Here is a 13,052-nt window from a genome sequence, read left to right on the forward strand (position 1 = left end):
CAGAATCTGAAGACAGGCTCCAAGCTCTGAAGTGTCAGCACAGAACCTGACATGGGGCTTGAACCCACAAATCACGAGATCATGACCTGAGCCGAAGCCGGACATCCAACCGACTGAGCCACCCAGGCGCCCCTGTTTACATTTTCAATGTTTATTCAGAGAAAGAAAGAGAGGAGAACGAGAGAGAAAAGGCACGAGTTGGGGAGGGGTAGAGAGAGAGGGAGACACAGAATCCAAAGCAGGCTCCAGGCTCCAGGCTCCGAGCTAGCTATCAGCACAGAGCTTGATGTGGGGCTTGAACCCACAAGACCTGAGCTGGAGTCGGACGCCCAACCGACTGAGCCACCTAGGTGCCCCTGTAAGGCCCTGCTTTCTGGACCCCACTCCCTGACCCCCTGACTCAAACCCCCCACTCACGCTCGTCTCCTCTTACGTTTCATCCCTGCTCTGGGGGCTTTGCCGGTTCTGTTCTTCTTCTGCCTCCTGTTCTCCACACAGTTTTCTCCTTATCCTTCAAGTCTTAGCAGAATGAGCATCTGAGATGGCTTTTCTCACCTCTCTCTTTTTTTAAGGAATCTTTATACCCAGTGTGGCACTCGAGTCCACAACCCCCAGATCCAGAGTCGCTCACTCTACCCCCTGAGCAGACCAAGTGCCCCCTCCTCACTTCTCTACCTGAACAGCCCCCATCCCTGTTCTCTGCATCATTTCCTCGCTCGTTTCTTCCATAGAGTCTCCAGAATTTGATATTTAAAAAAAACTTACTGTGAGAGACCAGGGGAGGGGCAGAGAGAGGGAAATAGAATCCCAGGCAGGCTACACCATCAGCGCAGAGCACAAGGTGGGCCTCGAACTCACAAACCATGAGATCACGACCTGAGCCGAAACCAAGAGTTGGATGCTTAACCGACTGAGCCACCCAGGCGCCCCCAGAATTTTGTGTTTGTTCTGTCCACTTGTTTATTGTTAATTTCGGTCTTGATACCAGAATGTAAGGTCCCTGAGGGTATGGGTTATGTGTGTCTTCTTCACCAGTGTGGTCTGGGGTCCACACTCCACAGTTCCATATTAATGAATAATACATTAAACAGAAGAGGAAAATTCCCAAGGCCTTTCCTCCCTGACCCCCCGGCAAGGGTAAGCTCCCTTGCAGAACAGAGTCAGACGCTTCGTACTCGTATTCCTTGTACGTCTCACAATTGTACTTTGATGGCCATTTGTGTAATGTCCCTATTGCCAGTTTCTCCTTCTAGATTATACTTCCATGAGAGCAGAGGCAGCTCTTTCTCGCCATGCCCACAACAAGGCAGGTTGGTAGGCATGAGTCTGCTGAGTCTTACGGAGGCTCGTGTGCCTGGGAGCTGGGGAGAGGAGGCAGGGGGGACCCTGGCCGCCTGGCACAGGGGAAACGGGAGGGGCAAGTGCACAGGCTCACGGCGGGCTTCCCGTGCGGGGCCATTATGTGGCTCGGTCTTTCTTTTCTGCGGAATTTCCCGGGGCTTCCTCTGCTTCACTCTTATGGTACTTAGTGGTTTCTTGAACTTCAGTGAGTGTGGGTACATCGAAGACCCAGGCCTTTAGCCAAGGCAAATGGCCGGGATGACGGCAAGGCCTCTGGGTCCCCAGGAAGAGCTGGGAAATGTGCAGAGAAACACTTGCAGCTGATGCTCTGACTCGTTTCTGTGTTGTCTTTTAACCAGCCGACTTGAACGATGCTGGCTCAGCGAATGTCGCAAACTCAGTCCAGCCTGATGCCGAAAACAGTGATGGAACGCAGATAAGCCCGCCCCTGGCAAACACGGTCCCAAAACTCACTCAGGAAACGGAGCCGTCAGTCCTCACATTGGACGCAACCAGCAAGTCACCCAGTGCCTCGTCTTCAAACCCAGCTCAGAAAAACAAAGCTGTCACGACCACTGTCAAAGTGACTGAGGCCCACACAACTCATCGCCCAGAGACTCAAGATTCAAGCCAGCCTACACCTCCACCCACCCTAAAGCCCACGAAGCCCGACACCACACACAGCCAGCCAGCCGGGTCCGGAGCCCAGAGTGGCCCCAGTGTTTCCACCGACCACGTGAACATTCAAGGCATGACGCCGAAGACAGTGCCTCCACTGATGAGCTCTGCCAGCACCGCACACACTCCTTCCACGGCCGCCCCAGCAAGTCCTCAGCAGCCCCCTGCAACGGCTGTTTCGAATCCCTCAGGTAGCTCTCCTGAGGAACCAGACAAAAGCACTACAGCTTCAAGTAGTGTACGCACCAGTCAGAGTCCCGGCTCCACATTACAGGGGGCGCCTACCGTGCCAGGTAAGTTATGCGCTTTTTTTCTCCCCAAGCAAGAAGGAACTTCTGAATGCTTATGTTCTCTACAGTTGCTCAGCTGGAGGACAGAGTTCACGCTAAGGGTTACACGCTGTGACACCCCCGCCTTCATTCAGGCCCGGGGTCCCCTTTCGGGGCCGTGCAGAGGCCAACAGTGCTGTGTTATTCTGATGAGAGCTTGGTGTTTTGGCCTGCTTGGTTGAGTGCATAAGCAAGCCAACGGTCTATTCATGGGTAAGACTTGGGTGATTGCAGGGGTGGAGCATTAAAAGTATTCCAGAGCAGCGGTGCCTGGGAGACTGTTGGTTAAGCTCAGGTCATTTGGGGCTTTAAAGCACAAAACGGCAAGATAATGACCAGAGCCAAAATCAAGAGTTGGGTGCCCAACTGACTGAGCCACCGAGGCACCCCTACATTTAAAAAAAAAGTTTATTTTTGAGGGAAGGGGATAGAGTGTGAGCAGGGGAGGGGCAGAGAGAGAGCAAGACGTAGAATCTGAAGCAGGCTCCAGGCTCTGAGCTGTCAGCACAGAGCCCGATGTGGGGCTTGAACCCACGAGCCCTGAGATCATGACCTGAGCTGAAGTTGGACACTTTACCAACTGAGACACCCAGGTGCCCCTCAGTTTCCTTATTTATATAATAGGTTAATTAGGGCACCTTCTTCGTAGGGGTATGGTGAGGATTAACTAAGAAAGTAACTTGGAAGCACTTAGGACAGTGCTTCCGATGGTGTAAGTAGTGCTCAGTTAGCATTAGCTCTCATGGCTGATGTGTTTGCCATTGTGACTGCTTTTATTGGGCCTCACACTGGCTCATCCAGTCTACCCGTCCTGGAATAGGTTATAGGAATTGACTTCATGTGTTTCCCTCATCTTCCTCATGGCCTTGCTTATTACTGCAGCTTGTAGTCTGGGTGGGAGAGATCAGAGAACCTTAGGGAGCTAAGAACAAGAAAGACTATCCTCTATACTCAACGTGGGACTCAAACTCACTACCCTGCAATCGAGAGTTGCACAGTCTTGGACTGAACCAGCCAGGCGCCTCCTGCTCATCTTTTCTCATAGCTTTTGCTTTCCCAATTACAGCATCGTTGGTGACCTCACAAGGAAATCAGCAGTATTCAAGCAAGGTGCCAGCTGCCCCTGGGACCCCTGCCTCCGTCGCTGGGACCCCTGCCTCCGTCACTGGGACCCCTGCCTCCGTCACTGGGACCCCTGCCTCCGTCGCTGGGGCCCCTGCCTCCGTCGCTGGGGCCCCTGCCTCCGTCGCTGGGACCCCTGCCTCCGTCCCTGGGACCCGTTCCTCCGTCCCTGGGACCCGTTCCTCTGTCCCTGGGACCCCTTCCTCCATCCCTGGGACCTCTTCGTCGGAGGCTCTGCTGCCTGCAGGCCCTTCCTTGGGACCTGTGGCCACATCTCCTGTCACGGGACCTGGAGGGTTCAGCACTCACTTGGCTCCAGCTACCCGCCACGACTCCAGCAGGTCTTCTCCTTCCTCGACTCCTAGGAATGATGGGGCACTGCCAGTGGAACGGGTAAGAGAGACCAGACTCAGATGGAAGGGGGCTCTAAGAGGTGCTTCTCATCTTCCTTCCCTACCAGGGCCGCTGGCGAGGCCTGTGAGAGGCAGTCAGCCACTCCCCCCTCTCTCCCTTGCTTTGCCAGACAGCTGGACAGCCAGGGACGCACCCGGCTCTGTAACTTGGCCGTCCCAGCCAGGGGGAGGGAGCAGTTAGTGATGAGACCCTGCCAGGCTGAGCCTGAATCTGAATCTCAGTGGCTTCTTCTAGATACAGTGCGGACATCCCGAGAATCCAACTGAGAAGATGCTCATTTTGAACTTCACGAAGACCAGCCCCTGTGTGAGTACCCTGCTAATCCAGGCTCTGCCCCCAACTACACCCCCTAACTGCAGTTTAGCAGCAGGGTTAGGGAAGCTAGAAGGGAGTGGGGTGTTCATTTTCCTGCCCTTGTTTTTTTCCTGGTGGGAAGTGGCCCCTTCCAGCTTACGGGGGGACAAAGTGAAGTTCAGACTCCTCTCAGTCAAGTCCATGGGGCTGCTGCCGGGCCAGAAGTACCCCAGTCTCCTGGGCTTGGCGCTGTGTAATTGTTCACGTTCTCAGAGTCTGGAGACCTTAGTCCTACTTCCTGTTTGCCTCTTGTTCAGATTGTGATTTAGTTAAATTGATCTCTTTGGTCTTCAGAGGCTTCGGTTGAAAATGAGAGACTCAGTCTGCCTAACTTTTCCGGCTCTAATAGTCTGGTTTTATATTTGCTGGTCCATCTGACGGCCTCAGTGGATGAACAGCATGGAGATAATCTCCTTCTAGCCTGAGGAGTCAGTTCCTAAGCAGTGGGGAGCGACTGCCAGCACTCAGGGTGGTATGTGTGTCCTGAGGTGGGGGTGTCAGCCTGCCTGTCGCTCCATTTTCCGGAAAGGGCGTGTCCGATTTGCCCAGGTTGCTGCTCCCTTCTGCTGGCACCTGTGAGTGCAGCTGATGAGTGGCTCACGGCTGCCCCCTCCTGGTCAGTGACTTTTTGCAAACACCCCCTAGAAAGTAGAACGGAATTAAGACTGGCTTTTTTTTTTTTTTTCCCCCGCGATGTTTTATTTATTTCTGAGAGAGAGAGACCGCGTGAGCAGGGGAGGGTCAGAGAGAGAGGGAGACACAGAATCCGAAACAGGTTCCAGGCTCTGAGCTAGCTGTCAGCACAGAGCCCGACGCGGAGCTTGAACCCACAAACTGTGAGATCATGACCTGAGCCGAAGTCGGACACCTAACCAACTGAGCCACCCAGGCGCCCCAAGACTGGCTTTCTAAAGGACGGCAAATGTGGGTTTACAACATTTTAATACCACCTGTATTTTTTTTTTTAAACGGTTGTTTTTCCTTTGGGTGTTCGTTTGCTGGGATTTTCCAAGTGAATTTTACAAAAGCATGCATTTAGATCAGAGTTTTATTATTATTTTTTAATGTTTTATTTATTTCTGAGAGAGAGAGAGAGACAGCATAAACAGGGGAGGGTCACAGAGAGGGAGAAAGAATCTGAAACAGGCTCCAGGCCCTGAACTGGCTGTCAGCACAGAGCCTGATGCGGGGCTTGAACCCACGAACCGTGAGATCATGACCTGGGCCGAAGTCGGACGCTTAACCGACTGAGCCACCCAGGCGCCCCAAGACCAGAGTTTTAAAGGGAACGGTGCTGCCCTGGCCTTGGGCTTATTGGACAAGGCTCAAGAATCCCACTGACGCATGCCCAGCCATTCTCAGGCCCTCTTTTTCACTGAAACTTGCCAGGTTGTGTGCTTGGTTGGGAGAAGCATTTTTCCCCCCAGTGTGCTGTAAAAGGAGGGTTGGAAGTCCCGTATCTCTGCCTCGTGTGAGGCTGAGGAATTGGGAAGCCTAGAAAATCCCAGGTAGAAACCTAAGGATGGTTTGTGGGGGTCCTGAGGTGAGCCACACCACCAGTCCTTTACTTCATCTATCTCTGTACCTTATTCCACAATCAGGTCAGAGAAACACGAGCTTGTGCCTCTAGGTGACATGGCCGGACCTGGTAAAAGCTGTCCACGCTTTTCTTCCTCACTCTCAGCGCTAAAGCCATGTCAGCCATACTCTGTCTCTTTAGCGGTACAGAAGACCCCCTTCCAAGATGTCCCCATGTGCATCTTCAAGATCACCCACAATGCCCTGTTCAGTGACGGCCTTGCCTTTTTCCGTCAGCCTGTTGTTTATGGCTTTGTGGTCAGCATCTTAGTTTAGGGAAGGGTGTGCGTGTTTCCAGTTTGGGATAGATATCCTTGGGCTGAGAGCTGGGGCTTCCCCCCTGGGGTCTTTGAACTGGGCGTCAACATCTGGAAGGTTGAGAGAGCCTGGGGGTGGGGCTGGGGAGGGGGTGGCAGTGGTTGCTGGGAAGGGCTTCCACAGGCCCTTCTGGGGAGATGCTAAGGGCATTAGGTCGTGACCTCTGGTGACCCCTGAAGGGAGAAAAGAGGGCCGTTGGGTGAAAGGTATTGTTCAGCCATAGACACGATAAACGGGGAGAGGGGACCCGGGAAGAGATGCGCAGGAGTCCGAGAAGGCAGGGACTGGCCCAGCTCGGCACCTAACCTGTGACATCTTCCAGGCCTGGGAGTGGCCCCAGTTGAGGAAAGAGAGAAGTGGGTTCACACCAGGCAACAGCCTTCTCCTGACCTTGGGTCTGATGGGCTCCCTGCAAAGCCTGGGCTGCTGTTCTGATCCCTGAGGAATCCCTTGTCTCCCCATGTCAGGCGAAGAACTTCTCGGATGACAAACTGGTCAGACTGCTGTGCAGAGCAGCAAAAGCCACCTTCAACCCAGCTCAAGATGAGTGCCACATACAGCTGGCACCTATTCCAGAGGTCCAGGCGGTGGCGATCAAAGGAATCACTATCCAGAGTGAGTTGAGGGGAGGGGGCGCCAAGGCCTACGGGGGGTGGGCATAGGGCAGGGGCTGACGGCTCAGGAGCCACGAGGAGGGCTGGTGCTTCCCCAGTTCCCTAGGAAGGGTCACTCCGAGAGAGACTGCACTCAGGAGGCTGGGGTACGGCACGTCCTCTTGGGGGGCATGTCCGTCCCGCTCAGGTCACTGTGAGCTGCACCACTAGCAACGCCTCTCCTCCCCACAGCAAGCCTCCGGCCCACGGACGTGTATGAATCGCTGAAAGACAAATGGGACGAGCTGAAAGAGGTAAGCGGGCCCCTCCCGTGTGCGGGGCTGAGGCTCAGTTCCCGAAGTCCACAGTTACTCTGCTCTGCAGCGCTTCTCATCGTAGAGGAGCCTCGCAGGGACGATTAGACGGGACGGTCGGGTGACAGAATCAGTCCCCCAGCAGATGCCAAGCAGAAGGGCTCGTAACTGATCGTGAGCGACCTACGTTCCGTTTTCTGCCACGTAACCTCCTCCTTCCTGGCAGGCGGGTATCAGTAACATGAGGCTTGGGGACCAAGGGCCGCCCGAAGAGACGGAGGACCGGTTCAGCATGCCCCTCATCATCACCATCGTCTGCATGGCCTCCTTCCTGCTCCTGGTCGCCGCCCTCTACGGCTGCTGCCACCAGCGCCTCTCCCAGAGGAAAGACCAGGTGAGGGCTTCGCCCCCCTCGCCAGGGAAACGGGCCGCTTCACCAGATGCCTTCACCCCATCACCCCCATATTCGAGGAGAGTGAGGGGGCCGTGGACCCCTTCTGACAGGCAGTGACCGCCCCTTACAGGAACTGCGAAGTTACGGGGGAGCTGGAGAGTTCCACGGAGGGGAAGGGAAGATCGTGGGCTGTGGAGTCAGACTTGGGGTAAAGCCCTAGCTTGGCCTCCTGTCACCCGCGTGGCCGCGGGTACGCCCTGGTCCCGGTTTCTCATCTGCACGTGGGGAGAATGTTCACCCCGCGGAGCTGCTCTGAGGGTTCCCTGAAATAAGGGACCTTGCCATACATGTCTGACCGCGTGTTTTACCCACCTTCCTCAATTCCCGTCCTGACTGGCCCATCTGGACACGTCATCCTCACCCCTGGCGGCACGCTGTGGGGACAGGTAGAGAAATTCCCATACCCACCTCCTCACACGCCAGTTGAAACAATCTGAATCTGAATGTTCAGAGCTTCCTAGGTGACTCGACTGTGTGACCCAGGTTGTGTCTCGGCCAAAGCCGAGAGGAGAGTGCGGTCTCCAGGTGGCTCCTGTCTGCAGCCGAGACAGCTGTAGGTCATGCCGTACCCATCTTGCTCGGCCTTGGAGGGGTCCTGGGTCACCCGGCCTGATGAAAGTCAATTCCAGTCCTTCCTGATTCAGTACAGCGGGTGGAGTGAGGCAGATGCCTGGACAGTAAGGTTTGGAGGGAAGGAATGGAGGAGAGAGATCAGAGGACTCAGAGTCTGTTTCCGCGGACTTCATGGATTTGCCAGTAGGGGAAAGGTCAAGTGAGCTGGGAATTCTAGGGTTCTGGGCAAGGCCGGTAGCCACGATGACCTCCGGGAGCACTTAATGTGCACATTAGCCCAACCAGGGGCTCCTAGATTGTGGGGCTACATGTGTAACAGGAAGGCTGCAGGCCCTTAAACATTGCCCTTTCTTCTTGGGTCATCGTCCCTGTCCTAGCAACGACTCACGGAGGAGCTGCAGACCGTGGAGAATGGTTACCATGACAACCCCACACTGGAAGTGATGGAGACCTCCTCAGAGATGCAGGAGAAAAAGGTGGTCAACCTTAATGGGGAGCTGGGGGACAGCTGGATCGTCCCCCTGGACAACCTGACCAAGGATGACCTGGACGAGGAGGAAGACACGCACCTCTAATCAGGTCTGCAGGTGGCCCCCGACAGTGCCACAGCGCTCCAGACTGAGCCACCTCAAGTGCCATTCGGACAGGGGAGGAAAGTCCTTCCCAGCTGAGGGAGAGACTGGTGAGGGAAGGAGACTTGAAGGCTCCCTCCTCCCTACCCCACAGGGCCTTAATTTCCCCTTTTCAGACTGAACAAGTCGCATTCTGTCTAGATTCGTCTTGTAAGATAACCCACTAGTGCCTGAGCTCAGGACCGCTGGAAGGTGAGCGGGAGCTCCCCGACATGACCATCCAGTAGGATCCCTTCACCTCACATACGAGGGGACTGAGGCCTGACCGGGGGTGTAAGGTCCAGCTCACACAGTCCCTGGTGACAGGATGACCCCATATTCCCTCTCCTGGTCTGGAGTGTGCTGCCACCCCGCCCCACCGCTGCCACCACCCTGCGCCCTCCCCTCCGATCCTCCCCCAGTGGGACAGAAGGGACAGCAGCGCCAGATCCTGCCTTGGGATGACCTGGTTCCTTGAAAGTACGGGTCCAAGCTGTCTATCTCCTGTCCCCCAGCCTCGCCTCCCAGTGTTCCCGTCCCCTTTTTGCCCGCCTCCCCACCCTGTCCCAAGGGCCCCTGGGACTCACACAGGTCATTCATGACTTTGAACCCCTTGTCCTGGATTCTGGCTTCCTTGCATTCGAGTGGGACTCCACCCGCACCAGACTCCCATGTGAGCGAGGTCTGCTTCAGGGATGCACCTGCAGGTGAAGATGGGTCCTGGCCCAGCGCCCAGGGCACTCTTTGAAGGGGCTCCTGGGAACTTGCTTGGCTTCCTACTCCCACCGGGAACTAGAGTCTGCAGTAGCTATGCAGGCCAAGTGCTTCTATTTTGTCGTTCAGTGCTCAGCCAGTGGGGTTAGGACCCACGCTGGGGAATCCATCTGAGACCTGGCAAGAACGATAGCTGGGGGCAGACTTTCCCGGGGCCCAGTCCACAGAGAGGTGTCTTCATAGACAATCGATTGACAGGAACGATAGGCTTTACTCTCGGTTCCATAGGAAACTCAGGGACTTTTACAAGTTGCTGAGAGTTTTGTTGTATTTGTTTGTGTTTTAGTCCAGCCTCCTACTGCCCAAAGCCAAAGCTCCAGCCGTTGGGAGACTTTACAATTAACCATTCTCCCTGATTTCTGGTTCTCCTGTGCCATAGGGCAAGAAAGGCCTAGAAAGTGTGATGCATCTTAAGGTGCACAGGGGCAGCTTGGGGGGGGAGGGCTATGGGGTTCCCGGTGACCTCTCGCTGTTCTGGCACTGAGCTGGGCCTGGCCATGTCCCCTTCTCTGCCCTTAGCAGGGCTACCCAGTTCTGCGGTTTCTGGTGGCATCTCAGGGAAGCAGCACCATGGAGGAGGGGTTTAGAGGGAGCTCAGCGGTCAGCTCCCAAGCAGAAGGCACCTGAGGACTGGGCAGAGGGAGGTTTAATCTGGTTTTCTGGGAAGAGGGAAGCCCATGCGGAACTTTGCCCGCTGTCTCTCGTTTCTGGGTATGACTTCCTGACACCAACTAGGAAGATTAGCAGAACTGCTTCAGAGAGTGAAAGTGGTAATTTTCAGAGCATAGGCCAGAACCTCAGAGCCTGGAGGCCCAGGCTCTGATGGTCCTGATGGTCTGCTTTAGGATAGCTTTTTTTTTTTTTTTTTTCAAGGAGCTTAGTGAGGGAAGATCTCTGTCCTTCCCTGGCATAGCCTTTGGCCTTTGATATCTTAGGGGAAAAGAAATGCCAGGGGTTCAAGTAGGGCCTCCAGCAAGTTTCTAAGAGCTGGAGAGATGCTAACAAGGAACCAAAAGCATTTGCACTGATCCTCCAGCATTTGGCAGTTGGCAGGATGGAGAACAATGCTTGTTTGGGGAAAGACCAGAAGAAATCTTGTTACACTGAGAAGAGATCTGTTCGCTTCCTTCCTGCCCAGCATTTGGTTCTTTCCACCCAGCGGGTTTCTGTGGAAGAGGCCAGACTGGATTACTGCTCCTTTGCTGATTCTGGGTCACATTTTACCAGCCAGGCCTTCAGACAAGAGACCGCAACTTTGCCTCCACAAATAGAGCAAAGGCTATAACCCCCAAGGCCTCTTAGGGAGAGAGATGATGTCCGGCAAGGACTAGAGTGAAAATTATACTTGGGCAAGAGGAATGACTATGTTTCTTTTCTGTCCAAGAGGAGCCTTGGGAGGCTTTGGGCTGGTTCACAGGCTCCTTTTTGGTGCATTCAGACTGGGTTACATTGGCCTTTTAGGGCAACTTCAGAATCCAGTACCTTGCCTGGGCTTGCTCTTGCCACTAGACCTCTAGGTCAAGGGCCATACAGCCACGCATGTGCAAAGCTCCTCTTTCTCCCACATCTACACTGGGTTCTAAATGCTGTCTGGTAAGTCAGATGCTGGGGCTGAGAAGAGAGAACAGCAGGAACTCAGCATGACTTTCAACAGGCTGCACCAGAGAGGTGATAAACTTTACGTCAGTGGCAGATTGGTTTCCCTAAGGTGTGTAAAAGGCCAGAAGCCATGGCTGATGACTGGATGGAACCGAGCCGGATGCGCGCTCCCCTGCGAACGGGGAGGGGCGATGCTCCTGGAGGAGGTACAGAGCAGGCTCTGCATCGCAGGACAGAATACGGGTTGAATCTAGTCTAGGTGCCAGATTCTTTTGCCCCCTCTTGATAAGGAAAGCAGGCAGGAAGTTTATTTAAACCACTTCTGAGCTGTAACCTTTTTGACAAGATACTGGAGAAACTTGGAAGAATGAGTCCAGGCTGATACAGCTATACGTCTTGATAATGTAAATACATCAGCCACACGTTAATCCACCGTGCACTGCTTTAAGTGAATACACATTGTAAAAACATTTGTTAAGTGAGGTGGCTTTTAGCTCCCCCCCTCTGAAACAGGAATGTAAATGTCTATTTCACTAGAAATGACAAGTTTTTTCTTTAATGAAAAATGAAATATAAGACAAGCTGATGACGAAGTTTGTCTTACAGATCAGGCATCTTTATTTTTAAATATGACCCTCACTCCCCCTCCCCAGCTAAATTCTAGCCTATCACAGGCTTGGAGTCAATATGCACTGGTTAGAAAGTGACACTCTAGGGGCGCCTGGGTGGCTTAGTCGGTTAAGCGTCCGACTTTCGCTTAGGTCATGATCTCGCGGTTCGTGGGTTCAAGCCCCGTGTCGGGCTCTGTGCTGACTGCCAGCTCAGAGCCTGGAGCCTGTTTCAGTCTGTGACTCCCTCTCTCTCTCTGACCCTCCCCTGCTCACGCTGTCTCTCTCTCTCCTAGAAATAAATAAAACATTAAAAAAAAAATTAAAAAAAAAAAAAGTGACACTCTAGTCCTAGGGAGACGCTTTTAGAGACTGAGTCCAACCTTTGTTTTTACAGAAAAAGACACCGAAGTGCAGAAAGAGAGAGTGACTTGGCCAAAATCACGTGGTTAGTGACAGAAACAGGATTAAAACACCAGTGCTGTGGGCCTTAGAAGGAATCAGGAAATTAAGGACAGCTACCAGAATGACACCGAATGCCCTTCTCAGATCTTACCCTGCAGCAAGGCTAGGGAGGATGTGAGGACAGCAGTGGGAAACATCACTGGCCTTCTCTTCCCCTGAGTTACTTAGGTCTCAGACTTAAATGAACGGTAAGCTTTTCTGTCAACACAGTTATGAGCTCTGATCTGGATCTTCTACTGGTAGGACTGAGGCTCAAAGGAAACAGGCTAGGGGAAGGCAGAGGGGGCGAGAGGAAAGCGATGGCATATTCATCACTCACTAGCAGCTCGGCTCAGGTTGGGGAAAACCCAATACTGAGTGGAAGGGAGGAAATTACTATTTGATGTGTCTTTTGTGATTAGTGAATGTCAAATAGTTTGCCCAGGAGACTGGGGGAGCGTGTGTCTTCATGGACAGGGGTCTAAAGTACACTGGAATTTACTGAGAGACTTGTTTGTAAAGACTACTTTATTATTGCCATTTTCTTACAAAAGTATATTTTGGAAAATTGTATACTGTCAATTAAAGTGCTTTTGTATAAGCTGGTTCAAGCCCTGTTGGTTGGACTTGACTGATTGGCTTGTGTTCTTCCCTTGTGTGTGAGGCTCATCGCTGAAATACCCAGGATATGAGGCGCTCTGGGGAGTGCAGCGCCCTCTGCTCTTCCGCGAGATGGGGATGCAGAGAAAGTGGGGGAAGCTCAAAGAAAGGAAGGGGATCCTGGAGGTGACGATGGCTCTCCAGATTATCTTGGGTTGTTGGAGTGATTGGAACTGAATTTTCACTCACACTTTTATCGATGTTCCACCTTCCTCCTTTCCTCCACTTCTGCCTCAGATACAATTATGAATCACCCACCACTAAAGACCCTTGAGCCCTGGTCAGGTA

The 13,052-nt window shown here is 53.5% G+C and overlaps 1 protein-coding gene across 1 annotated transcript in view; it reads left to right on the plus strand.

Annotated features, from left to right (window-relative positions):
* PODXL (podocalyxin like) overlaps positions 1–12,715 on the plus strand; it is a 52,855-nt gene extending 40,140 nt beyond the window's left edge. Inside the window, exons 2-8 of the mRNA XM_077770719.1 lie at positions 1,701–2,312; positions 3,415–3,863; positions 4,119–4,190; positions 6,602–6,749; positions 6,980–7,041; positions 7,268–7,435; positions 8,446–12,715. Of these exons, the coding sequence (XP_077626845.1) occupies positions 1,701–2,312; positions 3,415–3,863; positions 4,119–4,190; positions 6,602–6,749; positions 6,980–7,041; positions 7,268–7,435; positions 8,446–8,643 (1,709 nt within the window). The 3' untranslated portion in view covers positions 8,644–12,715. The remainder of the gene's footprint in view (positions 1–1,700; positions 2,313–3,414; positions 3,864–4,118; positions 4,191–6,601; positions 6,750–6,979; positions 7,042–7,267; positions 7,436–8,445) is intronic.
* The last annotated feature ends 337 nt before the right edge of the window (positions 12,716–13,052 follow it).

Source organism: Crocuta crocuta, unplaced genomic scaffold (genome assembly GCF_008692635.1).
Source record: "Crocuta crocuta isolate KB4526 unplaced genomic scaffold, BGI_CrCroc_1.0 scaffold266, whole genome shotgun sequence".
Lineage (NCBI taxonomy): Eukaryota > Metazoa > Chordata > Mammalia > Carnivora > Hyaenidae > Crocuta > Crocuta crocuta.